The 14,143-nt window shown below is 36.6% G+C and overlaps 1 protein-coding gene across 1 annotated transcript; it reads left to right on the top strand.

Moving 5' to 3' along the window:
• The first annotated feature begins 4,121 nt into the window (after window positions 1–4,121).
• On the top strand, window positions 4,122–6,316 carry LOC136677292 (bone morphogenetic protein 10-like). The gene is made up of 2 exons (XM_066654787.1): window positions 4,122–4,515; window positions 4,932–6,316. The coding sequence occupies exons 1-2, from the start codon at window positions 4,122–4,124 to the stop codon at window positions 5,993–5,995; spliced, it is 1,458 nt and encodes a 485-aa protein (XP_066510884.1). The 3' UTR covers window positions 5,996–6,316.
• The last annotated feature ends 7,827 nt before the right edge of the window (window positions 6,317–14,143 follow it).

Genomic DNA, 14,143 nt, shown 5'->3' with positions numbered 1-14,143 from the left:
TGTTGGGAAATTTGTCACATTTTTCATTAATATAAAATAGTTCTTTTTAGATAAGGAGATATTTAATTGGCTGGGGTGAGAAAGAAATATGAAGAATTTCTGGACACTGTAATGAGCATGAGAAAGAGTGAGCATGAGAGAGCATGGGATCGGGGAGCTATCATTCCACTTGAAGTAAACAGGGAAGATGCAAGGAAAATATTACGTAAGAACGGAAGCTTGCTAGTGGGATGCCTGAGAACTGTCACAATGATTGAAAAATGACAGAAAAACATGAGGCCCTGAGGTATGAAGGATGTGCCTGTCCAGATCAATAGGAAAACATCCAGTGTTCTGTCCATGACACAGATTTCAGATTGTTCTGGAATGTTTGTATTAGAAGTTTCTTGACGGTTGTGTGTACATAGTCAGAGACAGCAGCAGGCACGCTCAGCGATAACCAATGTGTTCAGTGAGTGTCAAAAGACAAAGAGGCAGAGAAAAACGCAAAGGAATCTTGGAACATTTGGTCACTGGGTCAGCATTCCTCTACACACCCATGTGAGGGTCCATCACTGTGATCTTTGACCTTATACGTCATTTCTAATCAGACGCACATAAAGCAGCCTCCACGTATCTGGTCCTCAGTCTGGACCTTTGCTTCATTAAGTGCTGGTGTATTTTCCCTGTTCACAGTAATCTGAGACAGGAGTTATTCTCAGAGGTGAGTAGCCTAAATCCATACTGAAGTAAACGTACTGTTACTTCAGTGAAACTGTTAATCATGTAAATGTAAATGAACCTTCACCAACAACAACTTGAGTTTGTTCCACTGACTGTAAATGAAGACCTGATTGATTCTTCCTTGACCTGCTAATTTTGCTGGTAATATATTTAATATATAAAGGCTTTCCGTGTAGTTTCTGAAGTTCTAAAAATGGGAGAAGTGGGAGATCTTTGTAGATTAATTAGAGAAAACAATATAAAGACTTTTTTGCTGGGTATTGCAAGATTTGAACTTGAATAAAAGTTCAAAAGTATCAGCTTGAAAAAACTGCTTAAAGGAAAGGGACATTGCAAAGTGGCTTTGAGTGACATAAATCCAAATGAAACAAGACTAATGTGCAGGAAATTTTATGACTAGATTTTATACATTGGGATTTGATTGGATGTATTTCAAGTGTCCTGAGAGAACTGATTGTTTTAAATTGTTTGTTTAAATGAATCTTCCAATTAAACTGATTCAGTTTATTTGCACCCTTTTTAGGTAACTCTTAAAAATAATTAGGTGTTAGTTTAGCCATTCTTTTTCCTGCTCAACTTAAGTCCAGTTGATGCTCCAGCAATGTACATTGATTGGACTGATGTATGTCTGACACAGCGTTTGTGTGAATCCCATACTATGTTAAATATTATTCTTCAATCAGTCCAGTCTGACCATGTATTATCTCTTATCCCAACAACCATAAAATGTAAGTATTTACCGCCCCAGACTCATAGGTAAGTATGTTTTTTGGGAATGGCATAATTATTAATAGTAGTGAACAAACAAATACATATTTCCTGCCCATGTTTCTGACCTTGTGGTGATGAGTTGAATCACGTGTTGACTTGGTGGGAATATATTAAGTGATATATGTCATAAACAATGAACATACATAGTCTTATACTGGTTATAACATGAGGCTGTATGAAAGAATAAAACATCCCTTGAACAATTTCTTCGCACCATAGAAAATAATGTTCTAGGCAAGTGTAAAGTATCTGCAAAGTTGTACTAACAACATAGTTTTTTTAGTATTGTACACAAAGCATTCCAGCTGGACATGCTTCATTCTCTGTGTGGGGCCACACTGGCAGATGCTTCAACACTCCCCTGCACTCTGCTGCAAATTTCCACCAGCTGCAAGGCCTCATAAGCCCTCAAATGACCGTGATAAGGGCTTCCTGGTACTTCTGAAAGGTCTGTTTGCTTGATGTGTGAGCATGGAGCAACATTCACCACTGAAGGACTGCTACTTTTTTGAGCCACATCTCTATCAGCCAACCACTGACTGGGAACAAGATTCATCGTGCAAAAGCAAAAAATAAAATATGACCAAATATTGAATAGTATAATTTTTATGAAATAATAGTACTTATTTGGTTTAACATTAGGTTAATTAAGTTGGTTGTTTTTATAGATGCCAGATCATTTTATGGCACTCAATGGTTAACGAGAATTGCATTTAATAGAATAGCAGCTCTAAGATGAACAAAGGTTTCTAAATGTTTTGATCATGTAAATACCAAGTTGATACATGTCATATTTCTCTAATTGACACTTCTACAGAACATAAGTTTATTTAATTTTACCAGAAATTTTAGGTAATCATGTCAAATATTTTCGAAGTTACTGACAGATCATTTTGATTGTCTCAAGCTTGTCGTAACAAATGTTAAGTAATTAGCAAAATTATCTTGCAGTATTGTAAAATCATGATTATTTAAAAACAAGTAAAAACATCTAGGGAATAGCCTTACAACTGAAATAGCCTTAATTTTATGATGAGAAATATTTCCCATCATCACACTGCCTTTTTCGTAATTTGTTTTAATTTTACTATATCATTTGTTCTTCATGCTGTGTGAAATTTGCACAACGAATGGACCAATAGAACTGCTGCAAAATTACTTGGAATCCAATCGTTTTACACTGAGTTTCATTGAAATAAAGGATTTTTCTATTTACTATTTTGGAGATTTTTTCTTTGGACAGCATGATTTATTGACAACGTTTATAATGCTTTCATTTGCAAAGTGTACATGCATGTTGCCTTCACCAATGTCTTGTATTGCACTAAAGTTCTACTTGAACTGAGAAGTTCTCAGTTACAGACAGTGAGATTGTAATGTTTGATGTTGCTGACACAAGGTGAGTCTGTCTCATTTCAGCCACAAGTTCACCTTATACAGGTCAGATTTCAATGCATGCCAGTACATTAAGTCGTAAGGGCAAAAAATTAGGTTCAAATGTGTCTGCTATATGGGATATTATAGTTAAAAAAAACCCAATATCTTATATGTTGTTTTGTAGAAATGGATCCTGAATTTGTGATATAATGATGGAAAAATGTGACAATGTGCATAATGGGGAATCATACACTGGGAGGTTTAAACTCTAAATTTTGCATTCAACAATTATAGACTTTTGATCATTTCTAAAATCAAACTCATGAACACCACAAAGATATGTCAACTAGACATAGAGGCCATTGCTCCTCACACCTCATTTCATTTCAACTTCCCTGTTTTGATGACTCGTGGCCACAGCAGATATCTATCCTACCACACTCAAGAATATCAGGACTGCTTAACAAGTTTTGTATGAAAGAAATGGTCAATGAAGCAGTAGCTCAACACTCAAACCACACCATTTGAAAAACAAATAAACAGTAGGCCCAAATCTTCCCTGGCTCACCCACCCAAACAAAAAAACACCCTAACAAGGAAGGGGCTTCTGCTGGTATCAGAACGATGTTTACAAAGTCCTCATTAAGGAAAGAAAGTAGATAACAGCACACACACACACACACACACACTCACGCACACACACACACACACAAACACACGAACATACACACAGGGACACCATCAGCACTGAAATGCAGAGCTTCCCAGCTCATAGATAAGGGACAGAGAATGCAAGAGATAGTGAGAGAGAGAGCAAGAGAGAGAGGGAGGAAAAAACACAAGAAAAGAAGAAAAGAGATGCCACAGTAGAGCTTAGTGAAGCCACCCTTTAAAACAAACTTCAGACATCAAACATCACATCAAAAGGTTTACGGAGGAATAAAGTCCCTGAGATCTGCAATAGGAACACTACAAAGCGGGGACTAGTGTCCAGGCACAACAGGGTAGAACCCTTGACCCTCCAACTAAACCAGCAACAGCATTCACTACTGGACAAGAACTTTCTAGAACCACCTGGATCAGCAAGTCTTTAGAGGAAGGATCTTTTTAAATTCTTCAACATCAAGCCAGATCAGGAAATCGTTTTTCTCTCTGGACCTACCAAGATTTTCTTCTTGTGTGAAACCTCTTGCACATTGGAGAACGCCTACAGCTGATACACGCTTCCCACATCCCTTTTGCCTCTAACCATGTCTGGCACTGGGGTTTGCAAATGTCGGTTAACAGCCACCACGCAATTTCTCCCCATTCTGTTACTCCTCTTGGGGCCTCTCTCTGGGGACTCAAGTCCCATCAGCTCCCCAGAGAGACACCGACCTGCTCCAGGGCTAGAGGACGGGCATGGAGGGATGATTGACCCCTCTTTTCTGGAGCAAGACAGTGAGGTGGACATGCAGGACCTTCTAGAGAATCTGCGGGGTCACTTTCTCAGAACCTTTAACCTTTCCATCCGTGGTCCATCTTCGCAGCCTGGGGCTCCCCGTGTGGAGCCCCCAGAATACATGTTGGAGTTGTATAACCGATTTGCTAATGACCACACAGCCATGCCATCTGCCAATATTGTACGCAGCTTCAAAAATGAAGGTATATTGTTAAAATTGAACTTTTCTTTTTAGGGAATTCTCTTGTAAACCTTATCATGTGTTGTACAGATAATGTTGAATTGTTTTTGATTTCATGTTTTCCTTGAATATCCTTGAATGTGTCATGTCTAATCTGTTTTATATTTTTGAAAATTGGACAATATTTTTGAACCTGCCACATTTTGGATCTAATTTACATTATTTGACATATTTCTGGAACACATTTCAAGTGGTAAATAACCCAAACCATTGATGATAAAAAAAAAAAAAAAAGCATACAGTACAAAAAAGACAAAAACAGTAACATTACATGTAATCGCAATTTGCAGTTTATGTATTTACAGAATTTTAACCAAGTATCTGCAGTATTTCACTATGTGAAAACTGAGAAATTGACATTTTTATTGCCTTTTTCAGACTCCTCCCCATGCAATGTGGGTAGAGATGGTGTAAGGCGTCACCCTCTCCTCTTCAACGTTTCTGTGCCGCATCATGAACGAGTCACAGCTTCTGAGTTGCGCCTCTATACTCTGGTCCAGACAGACCGGCACCTGTATGCTGGTGTTGACCGCAAGGTGACAATTTACGAGGTTGTGCAGAGGCTCAGCAACAGCAGTCAACCAAAACGAGGGGATGTCTTTGAAGCAGAAGAGGAAGAGACGCAGCTTGTGGAGCTGGCCTCACGGCAGGTGTATGGCATGGACAGTGGGTGGGAGTCGTTCGATTTGACTGCTGCTGTGCATCAGTGGCACAAATCTGACTACGGTACCACCCACAGACTGGAGGTCCACATTGCAAGTCTGAACTCACAAAACATGCCTGGACAGAATGGGTCAGAGGTCGAAGAGCCTCTCTTAGGTGGGGACATGGAAATTGATACAAGCCCTGAAGAGAGACACAAACCTCTAATGATCGTTTTCTCCAATGACCAGAGCGGTGACCACAGAGGAGACAAACAGGAGTTGAGTGAGATGATCAAGCATGAAACAACTGGCCAAGGGGTTAATAATAACCTGGATCTCTCAGATGTATTGGGTGAGCTTGGGACTATGGAACAAGAAGGACAGACTAAGGAGGAAGATCCTGATGAGCAAGACCTCCTGCAAATGCGATCCAACCTGATTTATGACACAGCCTCGAGGATTCGAAGGAATGCAAAAGGCAACCAATGTAAGAAGAGCTCACTTTATGTCAACTTCAAAGACATTGGCTGGGATTCCTGGATCTTAGAACCTCAAGGCTATGAGGCATATGAATGCACAGGAATCTGTACTTACCCCTTGACCAAACATGTCACTCCAACCAAACATGCTATTGTGCAGACTCTGGTTGGTATCAAAAAACCTGACAAGGTTTCCAGAGCCTGCTGTGTTCCCACCAAGCTTGACCCAATCTCTTTGCTCTACCTGGATGATGCAGGTGTGGTCACATACCAGTACAAGTATGAAGGCATGGTGGTGTCACAGTGTGGTTGCAGATAGTCCTGAAAGGGTTTGACACTTATAAACCGTGAGTAGTGTTGTGGCAACAAGCCAAAATCAAGATGGTCCCACAGATAAAAGAAGATTCATTTTAAACCTATGGAATCTAAAACCTTCAAGACTGATCTGCAGGGGCTTTTATATATGACTGTTTAAAGGGAATACAGGACAAAACAACACATTGAGACACATTTGCCATTATAATCTAGTGTTTTATAAAGTCACACTAAGCCATGTTCAATTCAGGAACAGAAAAACGGGAACATAAGGAGCGAAAGACTAAAAGACAATGTGTAAAAAAATCATGATAAATCTCTGACCAATCTCTGATCGAGTGGAATATAACGCAACTGAACTCTGAAGTGCAATAGCTGATCAAAAAAAAAAAAAAAAAAAAAAAAAAAAAGCATTCTTAAAAAGACAATGCTGAAGTCTGTATGTTATAGTAAAAGATTCTATATAGACAGATGTTTCTGAGCTCTGAAATGATGTAAAATGATAAAAAGCTTCTTTGATATATCAATTTGTGTTTAGAGGCCCTGTGAACTCAAAATAGCATGGTATCATTCAATGACCCTGGCAGAGTCTAGATGCCTGCAAAAACCGCCCTGATCCAGTCTCCTCAGTACCGTATCTACATCCCCTCTCTGCCCTGTGTCAATATACAGTTTCCTGCTTGGCTGAATGCATTTGATATGAGCCATCTGAAGCAGAGAAGCCATTATCTGGGAAGTCTTTCAAAGCAAGGAAACGTGTGAAACTAACCAGCACTGAGATGTTCTCTTGGATGATGAGAAAAACTCAATATCTGGACTTGTTGCACGCAAAAGAAAGTACCAATCAAAGTTGATGGACTCTTGTGAGTCACCCAGTTCCTGCATAACAAAATAAACACTGCTGAGATCCCTCAGTCTAACAACAATTAAGTTGCAGGGACATCTTTTAACTTAACGCACAGCTGATTGGATTCATGAAAACACAGTTGAGGTTTTTCTTTGCTTCTCTATTATTTTTATTCTCATTGCTTACCTCATTACTGACCTTCTAAATGTTGAATTTCAAACTCACTATTTCCCAGAGAACAACACTAGAGAACATAAAGGAAACCACATATTATTTCAATTGTCTGAGGGGCAGTAGTCAGTGTGAGGGTGGGAGTGCACGTAAGGATGTGGAGCTATGGGGGTTGTAGGGTTATCTTTGTTCTGTTGACTTGCCTGCCGTGAGAGCTGAGCTCTAAGCCCTCAATCGGTCCATGATAAGAAGGTGTTATGGCTGAGAAACATGCAAGTGGCCATTCCAAGCAACTGTGGAGGTGGGACCGAAACCTGTCAAGATTCCAAATTTATTTCAACTCTCTGACCCTAATTTTGACTCATTTTTGGATACTGGGCCCTTCTCTGCATATTATATTGCCTCTATTTTTCCTTCTCCTCACCTCTGCTCCTCTAGCAGACAGACACATGTCATTCATTTTATGAGCAGTGTGTAGATTCACAGACCCAGAGAACAGATGACAATTCTCAAGTGTTTCCTTACCCATATTAAGCTTCTTAACAAAACAGAGGGCTTTTGAGTTTTCTTTAGATAACTTTTTGTTTTTACTTAAATAAAGATAATACTCCTGGGATGTTGCTAACAATTAATCAAGTCAAATGTGGGAAGATTAGCATGACTTTTGCATATAAATAGATAGCCCCAACTAACTTTCATGCATTTCTAGCAACTGTAGTCTGTTGGAGTCAGGGAACAATTACTGACTAACTTCATATTGGGTCTATGACAGCAAAGATATTTAGTGAAATTTTTGAAGAGGTAGTTTAACCAAAAATTTTAACAAGCAACATTATCTTAATTGGGGTATGCTAGCTTCTACATGTTGCCTGCCAGTTTGCTACTGTCTCCTTGACAGAATATTTTGTTTTCAGCATGCTGAGTAAAATGTTGATAGAAATAGGAACCAATACCGTAACCTTAACTACTCGTGATAATTGTCAAAACTGAGGTTCCTACAAACCTATCCACAATCATGATGCTCCTGAAATATGATTTTGTACTGCTGCTTAAAGACAAATGCCTATTTATTGATTAATTTATTAATTTTGTGTCTTAAGTAATTTTGTATAGCAATAAATGTACATAAATTGATTACACTCATACATCACCTCACCATGAATACCATCATGTGCTTTGTTAAAGTTAGCGATGTTATGTTATGAAACCCTAAGGCTTGTAAAATGCCAAGTCAAGGAACCTCTTGTCTTAGTAGCATTGATAAATGCATCCAATTTCTTACATATTTGAGCAGATGCTGTGACATTTGTGCAGATCCTCTGCAGATCATCTAAACTCATCCCCCAAAGCCACCCACACTGGCCCCTCTAAAACAGTAGATATTTTTAGACATGACACTCTTCATTTAACCAGAACATTTTGTTTAAACACAGCTTGCAGGGGGAGCCATTCATAACTTAACTTTTCATTGAAAGGAGAAGTTGTCTGGTCCAGGGCCATAGTTCATATGTGACTGGAAACTCAGTAGAAGCTAATGACCACAGTCAGTGATCTGTCCAAATGCACAAAACCCTGCAGTCTCATGCAGCTGCTCATATGCCATTTTCTTTAAACCGAAAAGGGTGTTTTTTGGGACTTTGAGTGTGCTTTGTTAAGATTGTTTGCATTGTATCACTTGTCATGACTGTACATAAACTGTGAGGAATGTGCTGTCCATAGTATTATGATGACAGATCTGACACAATTACTAAGTTTTAAGTTATGATTTTAAGTTGTTATATGTTGCATGCCAACATGAACCATCTTACTACGTAAAAAAATAAACTATAATACATTTTAAATTAAATTAAAATTTTGTAATTAAACATTATAAGTTGTTATGTCAATTTTTCTCAAACAAAATTCCAACATTAAGTATTTAGGGATAGATGGATGGAAAAGTGGTATCCCAGCCGAAAAACGCATTTAATATTTGTTATATAGTTATTTGTTGTATCAGTTTAACAGAACTGTTTTGTCAAAAACCCACCGCACATTAAACACACAACCCCACACACACTTCTTGTGAATTAATCGTAACACCTGGCCTCTGGAGGAGTTTTTAACTTAGAGCTCGAATTGATAAGAACTGGTTATCAAAGACTTATTGGTTAAAGAGAAAAGAAACACCCTTTACACTCATCTTCAACTTATATCATTGAAAGGGTGTTTTATTTACTCTTTAACAGGGCAACATTCAAAAATTAAGAGTGGACATGTGCACAAGAGATAATTAATAGTTATAGTAGGTTCACGTTCAATTAAACATTTTAAACTCATCTCTTCAATGCTTTGCATTGAAGAAATGTCAGCTGTTGTCTCCATGACTGGATAACAAACAAAGACATTTAGGCTCCAAGTGTTAGACTTTGGCATTGTGTCTACTCCTCTGTCATTCTGAGCCTCATGTCAGCACCTAAATTGGAACACTTGTAAAGAAACAGGTTGTGCAATACACACTTGCAATAACCATAGGAAGTTCAAGACCATATGATGTGCAATAAACCCTTTATGTGGACCCAGTTCAGATACAGCTGCTGCAAATAATAACAAGCAGAATTTTCAAATGGTCCTCAAAATGTCTACTTCTCAGGGTACATTAATCAATTTGCCTGTTGTAGCCACTGATCAAAGGAACTTTGAAATGTTTCAAGATCACTACAGTCCTTTCGAAATTGCAGGAACCCAGACATGAGTTTCAAATCAATAGCACATACCAGCAGAATAAACCATGATACACAAAAACCCACCTCTGCTTACCAGACTTTTTGTAACAACAGAAAGAAACATGCTCCAGAGTTTTACTATCCTTGATCAGACTAATTTATGCAACAAACTAATATACATTGCTTTTATATATTGTTTGCTGAAATGCTTCATTAACATCCAGGCCATGGTCACTACATCTGCTGTTTAAAACCAGACATAAAGGGGATGGCAACAATACAAGTACAAACATTTACAAACCTATGTATCTGGTTCCATTTGTAAAGAATACAGGTTAAATCAACATAAGTCTGAAACTGAAGGTTTCTTTCTAAGCAGAACATTAGACAGCATTTTTATTAAGGATGCAATTCATATTCAACAACGTGTACTTACATAAAAATACGACACTGCTAAAAATATATACTTACATATTTTTTTGCTGTTTAATGTCTCTCTTTTACTGACTTTCCTCATTCTCTTTAACTGCAGACAGCTTAGATAATAGGCAAAAATATTGAATTAATTGGTTGTCTCCTCGATGCATTTTGCCTGTGAGTTCAGCAATGTGTTTTTGACAGTGTTTTCTCACTTATATTCATGTTCATAATCTAGAAGTCATACCTAAACTAAATAGTAATAGTAATAGTAATTTAGTAATAACTAAAGTTGTATGCACATGTCTTTATAACTGTGTATTTTTTAAGTTTTGTATTCGTACAAAACACACACAACAGACTATTGTGTACAACTTAAATATTTATGTATGAATATAAATGAGCATGCACACGTTTATTTTTGACAGTAATCTTACTCAATACAGTGCAGTCCTAATTTTAAAGTGGGTGCTGAGTGCTGAAATTCTGAACAATAGGGATGGCCCCAGATATTAGGGTATTTAGATGTTTGTTTGTGGGGTGTTTGTATACAGTTTCTAATTTTGAGATTCTGATATTCCGCTTTAAATATGGTTATTGATAAAGGCAACACTCCACCACATTCAGACTCCAGCAGGAAAAACAGTGCTCACCCCACTCCACCCATATTCAGGCTCATCAACATAAAAGTCTTTTGTGCAAGTGAAACTAGAACTCAGGGCTTTTGGCAAATCTTTTAAATTAATGTAATTTTAGCAGGGGGAGGATGAAGTAAAATAAAGACATGGTAAATCAGGACAATTAAAACACATACATGCTTTTTTTTATTATAAAATAATAATAATAATAATAATAATAATAATAATAATAATAATAATATAAATACATTTATAAATAGTTTATAATATAAATAAATAAAATAAACTGTTATTATTATCTTGTTTCAATCCACTCACAAACTATCTGGTTAATAAATCACACATATTGCTGCTGCAATTAATATTAACATATGAAATAACTGGAAATTAAGCAGTAAAAATAAATTGGCACTGGAGAACACTTATTTTCAAGCCATTTGATTCTTGGTCCACCGGTGCAATCATTTTTAATCTGGAATCGCCCCTGATTGTTTGTCTACTGATGAAATATATCAAATCTTTACTTGTAACTGATTTTGTATTGTATTATGCATAAATCATATACATATAATCTATAATGAAGTATACACTCCCACACTTCATAAGACACAGAGTTGTAATGTTTATAGGCAGAAGTGAATATCAGTAAACCCAATCGCCATGATGTTTAGTGAAATTATGTGACAGTCTAAATACAGCACTGTGGAGTTCAAGGACCCTGACCAATTACTTGAACTCCTCTTAAGGCTTCAGTAAGCCTTTGAGCATTTTCCTATTAACAAGCTATTTACTATTTTGCTGAAAAAGTTACATCTGGACACTGTCATCTTATGCTAAACAGCCAGCTGCTATGCTGAAATTAGAAGCTATTAGCATGAGTTCATGATAGCAAACACTTTAACGTTTAATATAATATAATAAAACAAAAATCCTCCAATACAATTGTTGATATTAAATTTCCAGAACATGACCATGGTTATGTCTGGGTACTAACCACTGTACTAAATTAAAACACCGTAATGAAGGCACACCTTCTAAAAAATGTTGACTCAAAATGTATTAGTTAGTTGCGTCAAATGTTATTATCACACAGTAAAAATGTCAACTCTGATTTTTCAGGAGTAATCCAACTAAATGGTCCTATGACATTTACCTGTTCTTCAGAAAAACAAACCGAGCCCTCTGCGCGGTACTTAATGTTCCATTATTTTAAGCCCTGAATGTGTATTGTATGTAGAACCTGTTATATAGTAATAAATTAGATTATTAGCACCGTTTAGATTAGCACAGTGTGGGACACGATCCACTGGTTTTTGCAGAAATTAGCATTTTTATGCCTGTCTTCATTAATGCCTTTCTGTTTTGCCAATAAAGTTTACTCAATAAAAAGTACCCATTCACAATGGATTCATTAATAGTCCTTAAACATACTAAAAGAACATTAGATAGGAGACCAGAAAACGTAGCTTGCCTGGAACCAAAATATGCATTTTTTTGAAAATGTACCACTGAGATTAACATGTTTTTTGACAGCGAGTCAAACACAGGGTGGGTCTTCTTTCAGCCTTCGTTAAGTTGAGTATAGTATATGCAAGCAAGTTAACGTTACTCTCTGGCTGTATCCCAAACTGCACACTGCTGCACTATTCGTTTGAAAAAAAAAAAAAAAAATATATATATATATATATATATATATATATATATATATATATATATATATATATATATATATATATATATATATATATAAAACACTTAAAACTGTTACTAAATTTCAAGCTCAGTAACTGGACTCTTGAATACTCTGGGTGGAGTTTACATTTAAACTAATTTTTAACATGCAATTAAATGTGTCCTCCATCTGTGGCAGTGAACAAACAAACACACACACACACACACACACACATACACACACACGCATGGTCTCAAGGCAGTTAACCAGTTGAACCAATAACAATTTGACCAAGTCACATTTTAATCAACTATACTATTGCCACATATTTGTGACAAAAAAAACCCTATAGGTTAACAGTTCTCAGTCAATTGTTAGAAAGGGAAAAAGGCAGTGGCAGTTTACTAATGCAGATGTTTAATAATACTAATACAGATACTGCTATATTTAAAATAAAATCTGTATTAATTTTGATTTACATCTTTCAAATGAAATGTAAGAAAATATTTTTACAAGTAATTTACAGACAATAAATATCTGAATATCTGTAATATCTGTGTTTTTGTTTACCAGCATTACCTTAATGCTCACATACATTATATATTCTATAGGGAAGATATAATATCATTGTTTGTCTTGTCTTATGAAGTTTCGTAATTTATGATGTGAACTGAATGCTTAGCTGTTGACCACGAATAATGATGGATGATTTGTATTGTAGGTGGAGGCTGAGATGTGTTGTCATCCTCTAGTATGACGTGAAAGCCTAATGAAGCTTATCACCACTTGCACATCACAAAACTCCATATCAGCTCATCACCTCGACAACACTTCCACCCATAGAACACTCTGATCCCTCTCAGTGTGAGTGTGGGTGTGTGTCCTTGAAAATCTCTCAAACAGTCAGACAAGTAGATTTAGAGCGGTAAGAAAAAGAGAACAAGAAACAATGAAAGTGATAGTGGGAAAGAAAGAACAACTGCCATATGATCATTGATAAGACAAAGATAAAGTGAAATCTGACAAATAAATGTTTCATATATAGTAATAATATATATGTGATATAAGAAAGAAGTGTAAGCAGTGATGAATGTCTGAATGAATATGAGAAACAAATGCTTGAGGGAGGTTGACATTAGAAGCTCATGTTTCTTAGCATTAGCTTTAGCACATAGCAAACATCACAGGTAAAGGGTTGGAAAGGAATAATGAGAAAGAGCATGGCAGAACAAGAGAAAGGAAGAGAGAGATGCATGCATTTACTTCAGCAAATATAGTGAAATCAGTGGCACATGTGTTCTCTGAAGTATAAATGGCCTCAGATTGGGCATAATTGTTAAAACTTTTTTTGTTCTTGAATATGAGTCAAATATATTCAGGTAATAAAAAATATTCTTCACGTTCACTGTGGAACACATGGTGCTTTGCATTAGCAATACCATGTAATGGATTTAGAAGACTGAGGAAAAAGAAGGGAGACAAAGTCTTGCAAGCAATGCTGCTGTGTGAAATATATGTGACAAACAAAATTAAATCACTGAATTGAATTAAAGGTGTACAGCTATGCTATACATTTTCAATAAAATTGGACAAAATGGTCTAAGCTTTGTGCTAAGAGATACAACGCTCAGGCCAGGGTGTTATGTATTAAAGGAGGATAATAAACAGCATGGCAGAATGAGACAGCACAAATGAGAAAACA

The sequence above is a fragment of the Hoplias malabaricus genome, chromosome X2, assembly GCF_029633855.1.
Source record: "Hoplias malabaricus isolate fHopMal1 chromosome X2, fHopMal1.hap1, whole genome shotgun sequence".
Lineage (NCBI taxonomy): Eukaryota > Metazoa > Chordata > Actinopteri > Characiformes > Erythrinidae > Hoplias > Hoplias malabaricus.
The sequence above is the reverse complement of the archived record's forward strand: the minus strand, read 5'-3'. Positions and strand labels throughout refer to the sequence as shown.

Excerpts from the sequence above, each read along its gene's own strand:
- LOC136677292 (XM_066654787.1), top strand. The coding sequence starts at position 4,122 with ATGTCTGGCACTGGGGTTTGCAAATGTCGGTTAACAGCCACCACGCAA. Across the intron at positions 4,516-4,931 it reads ACGCAGCTTCAAAAATGAAG|ACTCCTCCCCATGCAATGTG; the intron begins GTATATTGTTAA and ends TGCCTTTTTCAG.